This window comes from Lagenorhynchus albirostris, chromosome 5, assembly GCF_949774975.1.
Source record: "Lagenorhynchus albirostris chromosome 5, mLagAlb1.1, whole genome shotgun sequence".
In the NCBI taxonomy this organism is placed as follows: domain Eukaryota; kingdom Metazoa; phylum Chordata; class Mammalia; order Artiodactyla; family Delphinidae; genus Lagenorhynchus; species Lagenorhynchus albirostris.
Genome location: NC_083099.1, coordinates 35,827,438 through 35,846,048, shown reverse-complemented (window position 1 = coordinate 35,846,048; position 18,611 = coordinate 35,827,438). Strand labels below are relative to the sequence as shown.

At 37.1% G+C, this 18,611-nt stretch overlaps 1 protein-coding gene across 8 annotated transcripts in view; it reads left to right on the top strand.

The window, feature by feature from the left end:
* The window catches only part of ATP2C1 (ATPase secretory pathway Ca2+ transporting 1), a 119,719-nt gene that overhangs the window by 44,500 nt on the left and 56,608 nt on the right, over positions 1–18,611 (top strand). For 5 of the 8 annotated variants that reach the window (XM_060149856.1, XM_060149852.1, XM_060149859.1 and 2 more), the window contains 6 exons: positions 7,982–8,092; positions 9,540–9,656; positions 12,460–12,549; positions 14,546–14,581; positions 17,796–17,857; positions 18,422–18,530. In XM_060149856.1, coding sequence (XP_060005839.1) covers positions 7,982–8,092; positions 9,540–9,656; positions 12,460–12,549; positions 14,546–14,581; positions 17,796–17,857; positions 18,422–18,530 — 525 coding nt within the window. Of the gene's footprint in view, positions 1–5,179; positions 5,254–7,981; positions 8,093–9,513; positions 9,657–11,993; positions 12,062–12,459; positions 12,550–14,545; positions 14,582–16,102; positions 16,135–17,795; positions 17,858–18,421; positions 18,531–18,611 lie in introns of those variants that run through there. The other 3 variants (XM_060149855.1, XM_060149858.1, XM_060149860.1) reach the window with 3 other exon arrangements.

Below are 18,611 nucleotides of genomic sequence, written 5' to 3'. Positions count from 1 at the left end.
TGCTTTCATGGCTGCTACATTTGCCAGTAAAATACAGTGTCTGGCAATTGGAAACCTTGATCTCAACACTTTCAAAGGTGAAATACATGGACTTGCCTAGTCCTTGTAGAAGATAGTAGTCTAAATTTGTGGATGATTACATACACTCTTTCTGATCAGTCCTGTCACCTTTTTGTATTTTCAGTGAAACATCGTTTAAGAGGCATAGGTATGTCTCAGGATAATACTATTCTATTGCTGTGTAATTGTCCATTAAGAAAAATCCCAGTATTTTCTTTTTTTCAAATAGTACTTCTGATGCTGGATATTGTTAAGAGCTTCGCAGAGGGTACCAAGATGACAAAAACCGTGTCATACTCATGTGAAGATCTAGAGTGGGGGCGAGACAGATGCATAAATGTTATATCACTAGTGTTAACCTTAGGGGAAGGGAACCACATGCTAGGCACCATGCTACACACTTCTATAAATGGTGTTTCTTTTAGCTCTTGTTGAAATGAAAATAGGTAATATTTCAATTTCCCACTGAGAAAAAAAGACAGAGAAGTTAGTAACTTGTTCTGGGACACAGAGATGGCAAGACATAGAATTGGGATTATAAATTGGGATCTAGTCAAGTCTGACCTTGACCAGAGCAGTGGTCCCTGGACCAGCATCATCAACATTCCCTGAGAACTTGTTAGAAATGTAATTTCTGGACCTACCCAAGACCAGCTGATTCAGAAAATCAGGCTGGGGCCCAGTCACCTGTGTTTTAACAAGCCCTCCAGGTGATTCTGAGGTTCACTAGTAATCTCTCTGATTACTAGTGTCTTTCTGTTTACTTGCAAGTGAACCTTGGAAAATTTTTATTGTCAAGGGTTGACCTGAAACTAGTAAGTTTGAAAAATCACTATACTAGAGTGTTTCACCCCCTCCCCCAACACTCCCCCCTTTAAAGCTGTAAAACTCTTTGTTTAAATACTATTTTTCCCCCAAAGCTAAAACATAGAATACATAAAAACAAAACTATTGTTTGAAGTTGGAGTGGGCATGGGACCTTGTCCTGTCTTCCCATTCTGAAGGGGATGTTTGGTTTGATACCTGCTGTACTCTACTGTTATCCCCCTCCCACCCCCGCGCCCCCCGCCTGCTGAGTGTGGTGTGGTGTGGTGTGGATATAAACACTTATACAGGGTTACAGAAAAATACTGGCTGCCTTGTTCTCAACCAGAAGGTCAGTTAAAGAAACTAGGAGTCATTTGGTCAATACCTTTGGGACCAAAATTCACTAGTATTTCTAATGATAGTGTCATGGGCCTTTCTTACAATTATGACTTGCTCGTACCAAAAGTGCGAATTCTCCCTTCTACCTGGAGTGTGTTTTATGCACGTAAGCTTCTCTGTGTTAGTAATTACAACCACATCTAGGTGAGATTGTTTAGTGTCATTCACTTTTAGCTTTAATCAACAAGCAATTGAGCAAGTCTACTTGATTTCTGTAAATCACTGTGAACCTGCAGTTCTTGGAACTGCTGTCCTCAGTGTTGTTGGAACTGCTTTGTCACTGTTGTTTTCTTCTGCCTGTGTATGCCTTCTTCACATTTTTATAATAGCATTGTATGGTTTGGCCTTTAGAGTTCCCAGGATAGCCCTGCTTTCCCATGCTATAGTTACTAAACTGTGGAGAGGTGCCTGGTTCGTTCAAGTTCACTGCCTGGCAGACTTGGTTTTCTTGGGCATTAGAGGTCTTTCTGATTACTTGCAAGTGAAACTTGGAAAACTTACTGCCAAAGAGTTGACCTGAAAACTTTTAATAACTCTGTTTAATAACTCCCCAACTTTGCAGGGATGAAGTATTTTCAGTTTTCCCCCATGGCTTGACTTCTTTTGGGTAATTTGGGCTACCTTTGCTGACTTTCTTTTAAAAATCAGATTTCTGCTCATGTGCTGAATGAAGTAACAGAATTTGTAAAATTAATTTTTCCCCAGGGAGAGTGTATAAACTTCTGGTGGTAGCTCATTTTAGAAGGTATTTACCTTTTAAAAATAAAATATTATAATGTTCATATTTAATCTAACTGTGCCTTTCAGCCCCATTCTCTAGGCCAGTGATTATCAACATTGGCTGCACATTAGACCTGCCCTGGGGAGCTTTTAAAAATAAATGTCTTGGCTTCACCCTAGACCTAATAATTCACACTGTATAGGATGGGGCCTGGACACTTGGATTAAAACAGAAACAGAAGACCCCTGTCTTAGTCTGCTCTGACTGCTATCATAGACTGGGTGGCTTAAACAACAGACATTTATTGCTCATTGTTCTGGAGCCTGGGGAGTCGAAGATCAGGGTGCTGGTGAGGGTCCTCTCTTGGCTTGCAGCTGGTCATCTTTTTGTTATGTCCTCACATGGTGGGAGCGGGGCAGGGTGGGGGTGGGGGGAGAGCCTGCCTGCCTGCCCCGCTCATGCACATGCAGGCTCTCTCTGGTGTTTGTTTTAAGGGCCCTGGTCCTATCATGAGGGTTCCACCCTTATAACCTAATTACCTCCCTTAGGCCCCATGTCTGAATACCATTACATTGGGGGGTTAGGATTTCAACTTATGAATAGAGAGGAACACAGTTCAAGTCTGTAGCAACCCCCATATAATTCTGATTTGTATGAGAATTGGAAACTGATGGATAACGGTGCTTAGACTCAAAAATATGAGTGAAACACCTGGGAATCCTGGTAAAATGGAAATATACGTTCAGTAGGTCTGTTATGGGGCCTATGTATATAGGACCCATATTTGACTGAATTATAACATCCTAAAGATCTGAAAGTTTCTGCAGTTTTTAAATGCATCCAATTAAAGACTTATAGCTTGTCTTACTGTCTGAGTAGATCTGACTCATTTAGTAGAGGTAGAGGTACATAATAAAACAGTTCTTTCATTTTAGCCAGATTGGCTTACTTACATACAAATTAAATTTCTATTGCTGTGACTTTTAGTAGTGTTCATCTCTTGTTTGGAATACTTCCTTGGCATATCTTAGCTATTCTCTGCTGTCCGTTCTTCATGGCTTAGCTCAGGGAAGTTTTCCCTGAAACCTGAATCTGTAGACAGTGAACTTCTAAATAACATGTGGAAGACATATTATCTCTTAAAATGGTTTATTTCAGGTGGTTAAAATGGTTACCTTCAACTTCTGTGAACTTACTTGTACTTTATAAGTCTCAAAATTGAAGCATTACTAAATCACTCAAAGATTGTTTATAAGCTGAAATGTTTGCATAATAGCACAATAATACGTAATAGCTGCCAAACTTTTCCATAGTGGTTGCACCTTTTAACAGTTCACCAACAGCATATGAGCGTTCCAGTTTCTCTGCATTCTCTCCAACGTCTTATTGGCAGTCTTTTTAAGTTTAGCTATCCTAGTGGGTGTGAGGTATTATCTCATTGTGGTATTAATATGTATTTGCCTCATGACTAATGATGTTGAGGAGCTTCTCTTGTGCTTATTGCTCATTTGTATATCTTCTTTGTAGGAATGTATGTTCAAATCTTTTACTCATTTTTAATTGGGTTATTGGTCCTTTTTTCTTGTTGAATTGTAGGAGTTTATATATTGTAGATATAAGCCCCTTATCAGACAAATGACTTGCAGATATTTTTTTCCCATTCCGTGGGTTATCTTTTTAACTTTCTTCATGGTGTCCTTTGCAGCACAAAATTTTAAAATTTTGATGATGTGCAATCTTTTTCTTTTGTTTCCTGTACTTTAGGCATTATGTCTAGGATGCCATGGTCAAAAAGATTTAAGCCCATGTCTTCTAAGAGTTTTATAGTTTCATCTCTTACATTTAGGTTTTTGATCCATTTTGAATTAATATATATAAATTATATGGTGTGAGGGAGGGGTATAGCTTTAATCTTTTTTGTGTGGTTATCCAGTTGTCCCAGCACCATTTGTTGAAAAGAGTCTCCAAGTATTCTTTACCAGGGTGAATAGTGTTACTATTTAGCATATAAGACAAGCTAGAAATCTAGTTCATCATCATGTCCTGTCATTTTTACCTCTACTTCTACTATTTCTGCACCTCATCACCCTGTCCAAGCTACATTAGGCTGTTGTTTAGACTTATGTAATAGGTTCCAGATTGGTCATATTCTCACCACTTTTACTCTCCACTCCTTTTATTTTCCAACTTGTGGCCTTTATTTATTATTATTATTTTTCATACCACAGTTCAGGGTCTTCCTTTTGCTCTTAAGATCAATATAGAAATTCTACAGTATGGCCCATAGGACCCTGTAGGATCCCCACCCACTTCTTTAGCCTGTTTTTGCTTTGTATGTTGTCTTGATTTCTTCAATCCAGATATTTCTCAGAGGAGTGTTTCAATATGCTCCCTCCACCATAGCTACCAACGTGCCTGCATCCTACTTGTGTTACTCTGCCTTCCCATCTGTAACTGAATGAACTGTTACCTAAGGCCAGCCCTATTCGAAATTGGCCAGATTCCACCCCTCTCATTTAGTCCAGAACATCGCTTTATCAGTTGTCCTGTCTCTCTTCTGTGTTGTTAGTTATCATTCTAATCAACATACAAACATGATGTTATTTCTTCTATCTTAAAAAAAAACCCAACTCTTGACCCTACATTTCATTCTGTCTATGATCCCATTTCCCTGCTCCTCTTTTGCATCAGAATGGGAATTACTTATACTTGGCTGTCTCTTAACTTCTCTCCTGCTGTTTCTGCTGAACCCACTCCTGATTTTTGGGTCCCACTATACTACACTGAGCTCATTTATTTATCTCCTTGTCACCAAGTCCTGTGGTCAGTTCTCAGTTCTTATCTTAATTTTTCAGTAACATTTGGCCCAGCCCATTACACTGTCCTTGAAATACTTGCTTCTGTCTTGGTTCTCCTTTTACCTCACTGGTTGCTCCTTCTTGGTCTTTTCTCTTGGTCACTGCTCATCTTGGATTTCTGTCTGTTGGGAGGATGCCCTAGGGTCAGCCTGCAGAGCTCTTCCCTTTCTTCTGTGCTGGTGTGTATGTTTATCCTCAGATTTAATACCATTTATATGCTCATGATGACATGTGCTTGCTTCAGCCTGGACCTCTCCTAGGTGCACATGTACCCACCTTCCTCCTGGACATTTCTACCTAGATGTCTAATAGCTGGTTCCCTTGCTTCTTTCAGGTCTCTGCCCAAATGTCACCTTACTGGAGAGGTCTTCCTTGTGGTGCCCACCAGCCCCCACCATATAAAATGAAGTAACTCCTCCTTTGCTTATCCTTCTTTTCTTAATTGTTTTCTAGAACATTTATCATGTATTATTTATGGTCTTTTGCTTCCTATTGGTATGTAGCTCCATGAGGATAGAGTTCTTACCTGTTTGGTCACTTTTGTGTCCCCAGTACCAAGAATAATAAGCATCGATTATGTGTCAAAGGACTGAGTGAGTGAGTGGATGAATGTTGGCCATCTTTAGTGCTTCACTCTCGCCGTGCTCCCCCTTCCTCACATGTTCAGTTCCTTCTGTTCTTCCATCCCCTCCCTCAGGCAGCTTCTTGCCTCTCACTTCCATAAGCATCACTTCCTCATCAGACCTTTCCTGTCCTGATTGTAGTCTCTGATTGCAAGCGCCCTTAGCCGTGGACTCCTTCATAGTAGTGATCATATCAGTTTCCATTCATTTTTGCTATTCTTTGTTAATACCTGTCTTCTGTTTCCCTCCAGTTGCACTCCTTATTTTGCTCTCTGTTAAATTCTAAGGGCCTAGCACAGAGTCAGATTCTCAAGAAATGGCAGGTGTTTGTTAAAAGAGTAAATGAATGAACAAATTAAAATATTCTTATGATTTATATAACTAACGACCCATCTGAGTTGGTAAATTTCTGTAACATTTGCTTAAAAAGAAAATAGGATTAAAATTTAATGATTTCATAATTTTAAGTTGATATAGAGGCTAGTAAGCATAAATACAGTTAACATCACTGCTTTTGGCCAAGAATTTACTGGGCTGTGGCCTCCCTCTGTTGTGGAAACCGGTCCTTATCATGGCTGGCCATCCAGCCTCTGCCACCACCCACAGCATCTGGCACTCTTCATTCTAAGTCCTGAAGTTGGTCTGCTGTAAACTCACCCTTTGGGTTTGGGGTTGCCCTCTTGCCCTTCATATATGTAGAGAGTTATCTTATCCTTTATTAAATGAAATATAGTCTCACTTCCTTCTGTTGAGATTTTTGAGCTCTTTTGGGCCCATGTAATGCTCCTGAGGGATTTTATGTAAAGTGTGTTCCAACATAGACTCTATTTATATACCAACTACCAAAGGGTAACTTTTAAAAAAGACTTTTATTAGTAAGGCTCTTGAACTGGAGGTGGCAGTTTCCAATATATTAATGATATGTTTAATAGAAGTATGTCTAATAGAAGAATTACTAGCCTTAATAATTTATTGAGCTCATTATATTATTGAGTACGTGCGTATAAATATTAAATAGTTTTGGGAGAAAATAGCTATTTCAGTATTTATTACTAGTGGGTCAAATTATGTATTAATGGATGTAATCCTCAAACAACTTTAGGCACTATCCTCATATTATATATGAAGAAATTAATGTACGTGAATCTTAGAAATAAAAGATTTTCTTAATCTCATTGTCACTGCAGGCAGTGTAAACATATTTGATCCTTCTTAATGATTTCAGAAGATAAAATAACCATGTCAGGAAAGGTAATCTGTTTCCAATTTCCTCAGAATTTTTGGTCACTAGTATCTTCTCATTAAAAGAAAAATACTTTATGCTCTTTTCTTTAAAATACTTAAATATTTAACAATGCCTTTGTAATAGATGAGATTAGAAAATGTGTATATGATTGTTCCAGAGCTTGGATGCATTGGGAAACACTTTTTTTTTTTCCATAGCTATTTACTGTTTTTTTTGGAGTAAGTACAAAGTTTTTTTTTTTTTTAAATGGATACAGGTCTCTATAATAATACTTTAATAATAATAGAAACTTAAATTATTATTTTTTTGACCTTATTTGTTGTCTTAAAGAAGTGCTGTCTCAAAAACAATTTTTAGGGAAATATTTTATCCTAAATATGTTGATTATCCAAGGTTGAAAACATTTCACCTGAAAGCTTAAAGATTTGTATCTTGGCAATAAGATGATCACTTCACTTTCAGTATTGTTTAAATCAGTGCATGTGTGGCAGCTGAAATGTTTTCTTCTCTAAAGTTTCAGCGTGGAGCTTTTTCTCCCTTTCTCATACTTTTTCAAAACTTCTTGTCTATAAAGATTCAAGTCTGGATTGGGGATTTATTTCTAGAAATGTGTTAAACACTTTTCTGTAGACATTTGCTTATGAAGCTGCATCAAGTAGGTGCCATGGTTACTATCATCTCTGTGACTCACTCTGCTTCTTCACAACCCCTTCATTCACCTGTGTGTCCTCTGCTTGTCTGGTTTCTCTGCTTTCTGTTTCCCCTCGTTTGAGAATGGGTTTGTAATTCTGATGTTCTGTCATGGTGCTTCGGTAGAGTAGCCTGGTGTCCTTTCTGGATAGTTAAGAAATGAGCTGGTCAACAGGAGTAGTTAAAATGGAGCAAGCTTAGCTGTTCCTTGTCCCTTGCGTTAAACATAATGAGTTTAGAGGATTATGACTCCATGTAATCATTGGGATCTGCTAGACAAGACATCTGTTTTACTTTTTACTCATTACACTGGTGTAGAAATAGCATTTTTTTTTAATGTGAAAATTATTTTGTGTTCTAGCTAGCACTGGTGACTTAATTTTTGAAATGTGCTTTCTGGAATAGCACATACTATAAAATTATCTTAATAGGACTGGATACTCATTATTAGTCTGAAAATATTTGTTTTCTAACTGTGAAAAAAGGTTTCTGGGAACGTTTGAATTTTCATTTATTCTAGACCGCATTAGAATTGTTTAGTATATTCAAATATTTTTCCTTTGGTTTTATTTCCTAGGTTGCACGTTTTCAAAAAATTCCTAATGCTGAAAATGAGACAATGATTCCTGTATTGACATCAAAAAAAGCAAGTGAATTACCAGTCAGTGAAGTTGCAAGCATTCTCCAAGTAAGTGCTTGGTGGGGAGGAAGGGAGTGGATAGTAGAATGAGTCACTTAGACCCTATAGATAAGTGCTATCTGGTAGAATTTTCTGTGATGACAGAAATATTCTGTTCTGCACTGTCCAGTGCAGTAGCCACTAGTTAAACATGACAGTTGAGGATTTAAAGTACAGATAGTTTAGGGGAGGAACTGAAATTAATTTAATTTAGTTTTTATTCATTGAAATTTAAATAGGTGCATGAGGCTAGTGGTTACCTGATTGGACAGTGCAACTCTAGATCATTAGTATTGCTAGGGACTATTTGTGCTTTGTGAGGATTAGTTGGATTAGGAAAATAATTTAATTATTAACATAAGTAGAGTTAGGAGTTTATCTTTTTTTATGTGTTTTCTAATGTAAAAGCTAAGTGCAAGTTCAGAACTGCAAATAAACTTTGCTTATGTAATTTAATCTCTTCCTAGTTTTAAAAATCACAATCTAATGAAACATGAGGAAAAGAATATTTAAAATTCTTCCTTCAGAATTTACATATTTTAAGAATGGCATTAAAAACATCGGTTATCCTTTTCTTGAGGTTTTTTTTGGGAGGCGAGTTGTATTTATACTCTGTTTTAAAACCACTTACTCTAAATATATTTGTGTCACAAGACTATTAGTGAACTCTGTTATAAAGCTTTTGGCCAGAGAAACTTAATTATTTTAGAGATGCAAATAATTTATTCTTTAATGATAGTTAAAATAATAAATCACGAGAGTCAGTGACTGAAAAATGTAGGTGGTGTTCATAGGGCATAAAATGTCCCAAGAACCAGTTAATGTTAACTTCATTATTTTGGGTAATTTAGGAACCACAGATTTTCTGCTTGGAATAAATATACAGTCCAAGAACAAAAGGTAACACCAATCTCAGAATTTTGATAGGCTCAGAGAGCAAGAAACATGCATGATCTTTTGGAGAAACTAATTTTAGAAAACAACAAGACAACAGTGAAAATGAAGAAAACTAGTTAAAATGTACTGGTATTTTGTTTTCTGTACATCCTGACTGGTTTGTGTTATTTCTGTTTCTCCAAAGAGAATCATAATTTTTTTGTTTGTTAAACTCTATCTTGTTGCTTACATTAAAATTTTTTTTATTGAGGTATAATTTATATAAAATACAGTGTACTCATATTAAATGTACAGTTTGCATTTTGACAGATGTAACCACCACCACAATTAAGATGTAGAAAATTTTCATCACTCTGAAAAGCTTCCACATGTTTTTTGCAGCTAATCCCTCCTACTGCTCTGGCCCCAGGCAACCACTGATATGCTTTCTGTCCCCATAGATTAGTTTTGACTGTCATAGAAGTTCCTGTAAGTGTGATCATACGTATGTACTTTTTTTGTGTTTTCTTTTTTTTTTCTGCTAATATTCTCAGTGACTTTTATGGGTAAAATCTCATAGGCTGATCTTCAGAATGGTCTAAACAAATGTGAAGTAAGTCATCGGAGAGCTTTCCATGGCTGGAATGAGTTTGATATCAGTGAAGATGAGCCACTATGGAAGAAGTATATTTCTCAGGTGAGATATTTTTATTTTCTCCTGCTGTGTAACTTACATGTATTTTTGTAAATGTAGTTGTTTACTTTTGTGAAGTTATTTATGGAGAAAGGAAATAATTTTTTAAAATGTTTTTTACCTAAATTTTTTCATTTGTTAGAGTTTATTGTTACATTGGAATTTCTATGATTTTAGTGTACAAATCTTTAAGGACATATTACATGGAGGTGATACTATTAACAGTAGTTTCCTTTGCAGGTGTCTTAAATATTTTTTATTATAGAAATGCTAACTTTTTAAAAAGTAATATGGCTAGCTTAGAAAATTAGTAAAAGTTAGGTCATTTGACTGCCTGGGTACAAGTTCCACCTTTATTTCTTACTAGCTCTGTGCTCTTTATTATCCTCTGAGCCTTATCTATAAAATGGGGATAATAATCTTAGGAGATATTAAGCTATCAGTAGATTATAGCTATTTTTAATTATATTTTATTAATGTCCTAATCTTTTCAGAAAGATTTACTGTAGGATTTTTCTTATCTTTATGACAAGTATATTAGTGAAAAGCTAAAAAACTCCTATGGGGCTTCCCTGGTGGCGCAGTGGTTTAGAGTCCGCCTGCCGATGCAGGGGACACGGGTTCGTGCCCTGGTCCGGGAAGATCCCACATGCCGCGGAGTGGCTGGGCCCCTGAGCCATGGCCGCTGAGCCTGTGCGTCTGGAGCCTGTGCTCCGCAACCGGAAGAGGCCACAACAGTGAGAGGCCTGCGTACCAAAAAAAAAAAAAAAAAACTCCTATGGCCAGTTTTCAAGTAGTAAGGTTAGTTTGCCATACAAATAAATTCTTTTTTTTGGGGGGGGGTACGCGGGCCTATCACTGTTGTGGCCTCTTCCCGTTGCCGAGCACAGGCTCTGGACGCGCAGGCTCAGCGGCCATGGCTCACGGGCCCAGCCACTCCGCGGCATGTGGGATCTTCCCGGACCGGGGCACGAACCCGTGTCCCCTGCATCGGCAGGCGGACTCTCTAAACCACTGTGCCACCAGGGAAGCCCCAAATAAATTCTTTTTAGTGAAGAAACTTTCTAATGCCTTCTAAGCTACAGGTTCTTTTTTAAAAATATCATCGTTTAACTTTTCTAAAGGGCCTTGCTTGTTAATGAACCAAAATTTATCATTTTTAACTTATTTAAATGAATTTGTCTAAAGTAGAAAAGCTGACTTTTTAGAGAAGAACCTTGTATCTGTCTTGTTTTTATTGGAATATTTTTTATATGTATATTTGTATTCTCACATTTACCACATTTCCACATTACGTAAAACTTCAGAAGTTTACTCTGGATTTATAAATTACAGTGATTTGACTTATCATTAGGCAATATGATTTTTAATGTTTTGCTTTCTTGATCCTGTTTCAAAGCTAGAGTTACCTGCATCATGAGATTGCTGTGAGAATGAAATGAAATAGTGCCTGTAATGTAGTTAAGTGCAAGCAGTAATTAACAGTAAATATCAGTTGTTAATCATAAAGCACTGGACCACTCCTCACTCCTCTACAGAGAACACTGAATTTGTTGTTCTGCAAACATTTGGAGCCTGCCATCTATCAGGTGGTTTCCTTAGTACCACGGCACAGCTGGTTTAGGGTGAAATAAAATGATCATGGGCCTTGCTCTCAAAGTGTGGTGATAGCAGCTAATGTTTGAGGGGTTTGTAGTTTACACAGTGATTTAATATACATTCTTGGTTAATGCTTACCACAGTTTTTGGTACAAGGTAGGGAAGCACCCCCAGGGCTTAAAAAATTAAGGTCACACAAAATTGGACCTGGATTCAGACCCAGGTACTCTGGCTCAGTTTGTGTGTAGTTTGTCAACCCTGAACCACATTGCAGTTGTACTTTTATTTTGCTGGATCAGTGATTTTCAATCCTCTGTGCATTAGAATCACTTGGGGAGTGCTTTAAAAATGCTGAAGCCTGGGCCCTGTGCCAGAGATTCTGATTTGATTGCTCTGGTGTGAACCTGGGCATTTGTTGGAAACTCTTCACGTGATTCTGATGTGAAGCAGGGTTGCAACAGCTGTGCCAAGGAATGGAGCCATAAAGGGAGTGGGAGGTGGTGGCGTCTAACTTCACAGTTATGATATCCAGGGGCTGAGGCTCTCTGCTGGGATGGATTCTTCGCAAAGTTACTTTGCAACTTTGACGGCGATTGGCACCGTTTCATCAGAGGAAGGCACTCTGGCAGCAGAGCTCTGACGTTTAACTAGGATGTCCAACTAGAAGAATTTGGGGTGGCTCTGGTGCTTGGTCATTTAAGAGCTGCCTGATTGAGTTGGTGCTGTGGTTTGTTTCTTTAGATACTTTTGTCTCTGCTAGCTAGATGTCAGGAAAACCAGTGTTGGGGAAATCTTCAGCTTCTTCTGTGGTGAGGATCTTACTGTCTGCTCTTAGCTGCCCCGCCCCTCCCCTGGTGGGGGGTGGTTATTCCTGTGGTGGGTGGGTCAACCACAGAATTGTAATCTACACCCATTTACTTATAGTATAGGAATGCTGAGGAATGTTTGGAATTTATAATTTAGGTGTTCTACCCAGTGCTTAATGTAAACCTTTAGCTTCAAAGTTATTTTCCATTTATTCTAGCCCGGGTAGAAATTCAGAACAACTTATAATATACTAAAAATACATGTGTACTATAAGGAATTGGTAAATTCTTAGTTTTAAGTAATAATGCCCTGATAGTTGTTTTTTTTAGGCTTTTGCTATGCTGGTGCACAACTGTCTTTCATACAAAACTGTTGAATTGCTGTTTTTTTTCACTTTCAGTTTAAAAATCCCCTTATTATGCTGCTTCTGGCTTCTGCAGTCATCAGTGTTTTAATGCATCAGTTTGATGATGCTGTCAGTATCACTGTGGTAAGAAAAAATATATATTTTTAAAAATTGTTAATCATATAAATTAGGATTGGCTTTTATTTTAGAAAATGAATTGAGACATGCCTTAATGCTTCTTCAGGTTTTTTGGTTAAAATCCAAATTCTGGTTTTAGTTGCAGTGATCTCATGTAATGTTCAAGGGTCTGTGATTGGCACCCTAGAATTATTTAACAATCCGATAATTTCACAGATATGAAATATTTTATAATAATTTTCCAGTTAAATATTTATTTTACTTTCCAATTGAGAATATGTTTGAGTAATCGTGAACTGAAGCCTGACATTTAAAAAATTAAAAGTATTATTTAACAGTGTACTCTGTATTTTATTCTTTCCAGTTAGGTTATTCTGGCTTTCATCTTTTTTTTTTTTCCTTGCCCTTCTGTTTCATTGTAGTATAAAAATTTATAGTAAGTATAAGCATTGATTAAAGCAAGTGTGTTAGGCTTAAGAACACAGTAGAAATGAACGCAGAGCTGTGATTCACCAGCTCTTCCTTGTGGACTCCCAGGAGTCTCTGAGATTCTTTGAAGGGAGCATATGAGGTCAAAACTACTTTCATAAAACTAAAAACATTGTCTTTTTGCTATAGACATTTGCATCAGTGGCGCAAAAGTGATGGCGGGTAAAACTGTTAGAGCTTCGGCTTGAATCAAAATAATGGCAACAAACTAGTAGTCATTGTTTTCTTTCACTGTTTGTTTCTCTTAGCAGTGTTTTTGATAAAACAGTAAAAATTAATTTTATTAAGTCTTGATCCTTAAATATATACCTTTTTAATGTTCTGTGTGATGAAATGGGAAGTACGCATTGAAGTATGGTGGTTGTTTCAAGGAAAGGCTGTGTGCTGAGCTGAACTAGCCTTTTACTCGAAAGAATGACTGATAGACAAACTATGGTTATTAAGACTTGGATAACTGGCATACTTTTTTTGAAAGTGAGTGGCATGAGCCTATCACTACAAGAAAAACAACTGACAGAATTTGTTGCCAATGGTAAAATTCAAGCTTTCAGTGATAATTAGAATTTTGCAAAAATTTTATGCATTATTTTATGCTGGACAGCTTCCCAGTATTTAAGACCTTATTCTAATAAGATCAGTAGTGATTTTAGTGAATGTGATTTTTTTTTAACTATTATGAAATGTGTCAACACTTGAAAGATTTGAATAACCAAGTGAATCAATCTTTTCTAAATGACCAGTGCATGATGATACAAAATGTTCGGTGACAAAAGAGCCATGAAACATGCAAAAGAGATCAGTAGATTTTAATATAACAGATTATGAAAAGTTCATTGATATAGTTTTAGGTTCTATATTGCAAATTACTTTTGAAGTAACAGTTGTCTAATTTTGGTGTAGCTAAGAATAATATCCACAATCATCTGAAAAGGCTTTTAAAATACTCCTCCCTTTTTCAACAATATCTGAATGAGGCTGAATTTTGTTCATATACTTCAGCCTAATCAACATATCAATAGATTGAATGCAGAAGCAGATACGAGAATCTGGCTTTGTATTAAAGCAGACATTAAAGATAGAAAAATTGAAAACACTGCCACTTTTCCCACAATTTTTTGGGGGGAATATTTTTCATAAAAAATGTTGTATGTTAACATGTAATGGGCTTACTTTTTTTTAGATAATAAGTAGAAATTAAAACTGAGTGATTGAAAACGTATTTAATATGGTAAATATCAATAGCTGGAAGTCACATAAACAAAAGCTGGTCCTCTGTTTGTAAGAGCATAAAGGGATCCTGAGATCAAAGAGTTTGAGAAGCCTTCCTGGGGAGGCAGGTCCCTGTCACCTGTCCGTTTTTCCCCACAGGCCTCAAGGCGGAGTTGTGATTCCTTCCCTGGATGTTTTGTGCTTAGTGTCTGGTGTCTTGGGGCTGCAGATAGAGTCAGAAAAATAAGATATGATTAACAGTTATTACAATGTCTTATTTAAAAAGGTTGTTTGTTTTGTTTAGGCAATACTTATCGTCGTTACGGTTGCCTTTGTTCAGGTGAGTAAGTAGCCTATTTTGATGACATAAAAATGGTATTTTAGTTAATTGCTTAAAAAATCAAGGTGGCTTATGTTAGTTAAAATGTATAGTTAATGGGTATGTTGGTCAGAACAATTTATTCTTTGTTTTTGAAATAATTTCAAAAACAATAACTCTGCAAGGAAGTTTGTGGAACCAACTTGACTGCTTTGGTTTAGGCAGTGGCATGAAGAAATCTAGTTTTTTTTTTGATGATGTTAAAGATAACTGAAGCAGATGGAAGCAAAAAGTACAGTAATAGAAATAAAATCCAGCAGTAGGCTTTTAAATTTTTTCCAGTTAACAAATTGGGCCAGAGTTCAAATTCCTCATTCCTCAATGGAAGGGATGTTCTGATCTGGATTGAACTCCCTGTTCAGCATAGACATTGGAACAGTAAAGAAGATATATGAAAAGGAACCCCCTTTAAAAAATTAATGTGAATAATGTGGAGATAATGTCTGGATTTCTGTTGACCAGTATAGATATAAATAAAAACATGGGCTTAGTTTTATGTTTATTTAAATATCTGATAACTTCTTTAGGTTTTAGAACAGTGTTGGCAGGTGTCATTTGATTAGCTAAAAGTTTTAAAGCATGGTTAATAAGACTAGAAGAATTATTCTAGTTTAGGGAAAAATAAATATGGCATTTGAAATTCATGTTAATTTGAATCTTAAGACTATATTTTAAGTGGCTGTGGTTATTTCCACATCTATGATTTATTCCTTGGGTATTTCCTGTCATCATCCAGTTTTCCTGTGGTAATCTCTAATTTAGTAATTTGTTTTATAGTCACCCAGTGTAGAAAAGCCGGTTTTAATCGGGTTGTCTGCAGCAAGTTTGTGAGTTGCATTAGTACACCATCAGGGATCCTGTATCTAGGGAATACTTCTGCTTAGAACAGATAAAAGTTGCCTTAGGGCAGGTGGCGGGTTAGTTTAATAGAGGTTATTCCAGGCTGAGCCTCATTGGACACAGCTATTCATTTGGTCATGTGGGTGGTACGCCGCACTGGACCAGTAACTGGAACCCTTTTGCATCTTTAATAATGCTACAGATGTATGGAGTGGCTTGCTTCAGAAGTATTCTTACAGTATTATCACTTTGTATGGAAGACATTAGTAGCTTGGTAATAGCCCCTACTCTCAGAAAAAATCCCACAAAATTTCTATTTTAACGTACTCAGTGTGGACTTTTACACAAAGATAGTGTGTTACACACCTTAAATGTAGTGGCTGAAACCATCTGCCAGATATCTTTATGATAGGTTCATTTGATAGGTTCATTATTTATATGTGTTTTTACCTGTGTTTTAGGAGGAGAATGCTTTTTATTATTTACATCTGCCTTCCCTCCTTTCTAATCTCAATTTCCCATCCTCATTGTACACCCTTGCAGTCATAAAAATAGCTAATTGTTTCGTATAGTCATATATTGATGCCACCTTACAATAAATTTAAAATTTAACTTTTAGGTGTTCATTTGAGATGGCTGTCAAGTTTGTGTTGAAGGATCATTTTGATATAGAGGTATCTTTGTAGTTGTAGTTGAGTAAAGGCTAAGAAGTCTGAAGAGGGAGGTAAAGATTGGGCAGCTTCTATGTCATTTATTAGGATCTAGGAGTAGTGAGTGTTTTCTAGCCTTTTATGGAATTTTTGGTTAAAACTTCCAAATTCCTTAATATCCTTGGTATGATTGGGGGAGGGGTGTCTTTGTAATTTTTTTTTAAAATTGAAGTATAGTTGAGATGCAGTATTGTTTCAGGTGCAGTATACAGTGATTTGATATTTGCATGCATTATGAAATGATCACCATAAGCCTAGTAACCGTCTGTCCCCATACAGAATTATTGTAATGTTCCTTATGCTGTATATTACCCTGGGTGTCTTGTGATTTTTATATTTACAGATTTACCTTACTCTCACATTTGTTCCTCTTGCTTAAGTAGTAAAGACAGATTTAGTTCTAAGTTATTCATATACAGCTTTGTGTTTTCTATTTGAAAACGTTTGTGATAGGTGTGCAGTTTTGATTAGTGCTAGCACTGCAGTCATTTCAAAACACCCCCCGACTTTCACTCCCACTACTCTCCCTACCCCTTCTTCTCCCTTTTTTTTTTTTTTTTTTTTGAGGTACGCGGGCCTCTCACTGTTGTGGCCTCTCCTGTTGTGGAGCGCAGGCTCAGCGGCCACGGCTCACGGACCCAGCCACTCCGCGGCATGTGGGATCTTCCCGGACCGGGGCACGAACCTGTGTCCCCTGCATCGGCAGGCGGACCCTCAACCACTGTGCCACCAGGGAAGCCCTCTTCTCCCTTTTTAACCTTAGATCAAAAGATTGGTGTACTTAGTGCAGACATGAGACAAAAATAGCAGTGATGTTGTGTGAAGCAAGACAGCCCACATTACTGAGGTGAAGGTTGTCTCTGACTCTCAGCTGTGATTGTATGGTTGGAGGAAGGCTGGAGCCTCACAGTTAGGGCCCCTGAGAATTTCCCCTTTCTAGGTAATTCAGTCATGGGAAAGGGTAGGGCAGCCACATCTCTCTCCTTGTTTAACTTACGTTCTTCCCACGAAGATTTGTTTCACAAACCTTGCCTTGGGCTTGAATCCTCAACACCACTGTTGTTTGCAGTTAATTGTCTTTGACTTCCTTGGTCATTAAACACTAAAAGTAAAGTTATCTTAATTATGAGGCTCAATGATCTTAACTTTTAATGACTGAAAACTACTTTTTGGACACACTAATCAGTTTTCTTCACTTTCTTACAAGTAACTTGACCTTAGGTTTGCACACTGAATATTGAAATAGAAAATTGAGGGACTTCCCTGGTGGCCCAGTGGTTAAGACTCGCACTTGCAATGCAGGGGACATGGGTTCGATCCCTGGTTGGGGAACTAAGATCCCACATACTGTGTGGTGTGCCAGCACCCCCCCCCAAAATATATATATATAAAAAATTGAGAATACTTAATTATCAAAAATTGGTTACTATATACTTAACATTAAAGGACAAGCTTTTATGGGTAGGAATATAAATGCAAGTAAAGAAAAAGATACAAATTGGGAGAAATGTTAAAATAATGATTGGGGTCAATATTTAGTTAAGTCTAACATAGTATATGTTCTTAAGAATGTACATATTTGCATTTCTTTATAAATATTTTTTCTTAATTTTTTTTTTTAATAGGAATATCGTTCAGAAAAATCTCTTGAAGAACTGAATAAACTTATGCCACCAGAATGCCATTGGTATGATCCTTGTTTCTGATACGGATTTCTACTCTTAAAAGTAGAAATTAAATGTGACTATTACAGTGTACATTGTGGCCCAATATTTGTTTAAACATAAGGTAGAAACCATTAATCTGACATGAAAAATTCATGCCCTATTCAGTATAGCAAGTTGTACTATTAAAACTTTTGTTACTTCTAATTTTGAGATTCTTGAGACATGGATTTATTCAACAGATACTTTCTGTGTGTGACTATGTGCCAAGCACTGTTGTGGGTGCAGTGATGTATAATCAGACCCTGGTGATTGAGAAGGTTGCTACAGTTTTCGCATTTTACATTTGAGCAACTGGATAGCTTTTCCAGTGCTTTGTTTGTTTTTTTTTTTAATTCATCTGAGCATCTTAATTATCAAGAGCACAAGAGTAAGTCTTTTCTTGGTTTCTGTATTTGACTTATCTCCTTAGAAGTGGTGATAATGCAATATATTTTCCCTCAAGCAAGCCTACTGGAAGGAATTTCTTCAAATAAGTGGCCTGGCTTGCTTTCTTCCTCTGTGGTTGTTTCTGTTTCATGTTACAGTGTGCGTGAAGGAAAATTGGAACATACACTTGCACGAGACTTGGTTCCAGGTGATACAGTTTGCCTTTCTGTTGGGGACAGAGTTCCTGCTGACTTGCGCTTGTTTGAGGTGAGTTTGATGTCTTAGTCTGTTTGAGCAGCTGTAACAAAATAACACATAAATGTATTTCTCACAGTCCCGGTGGCTGGA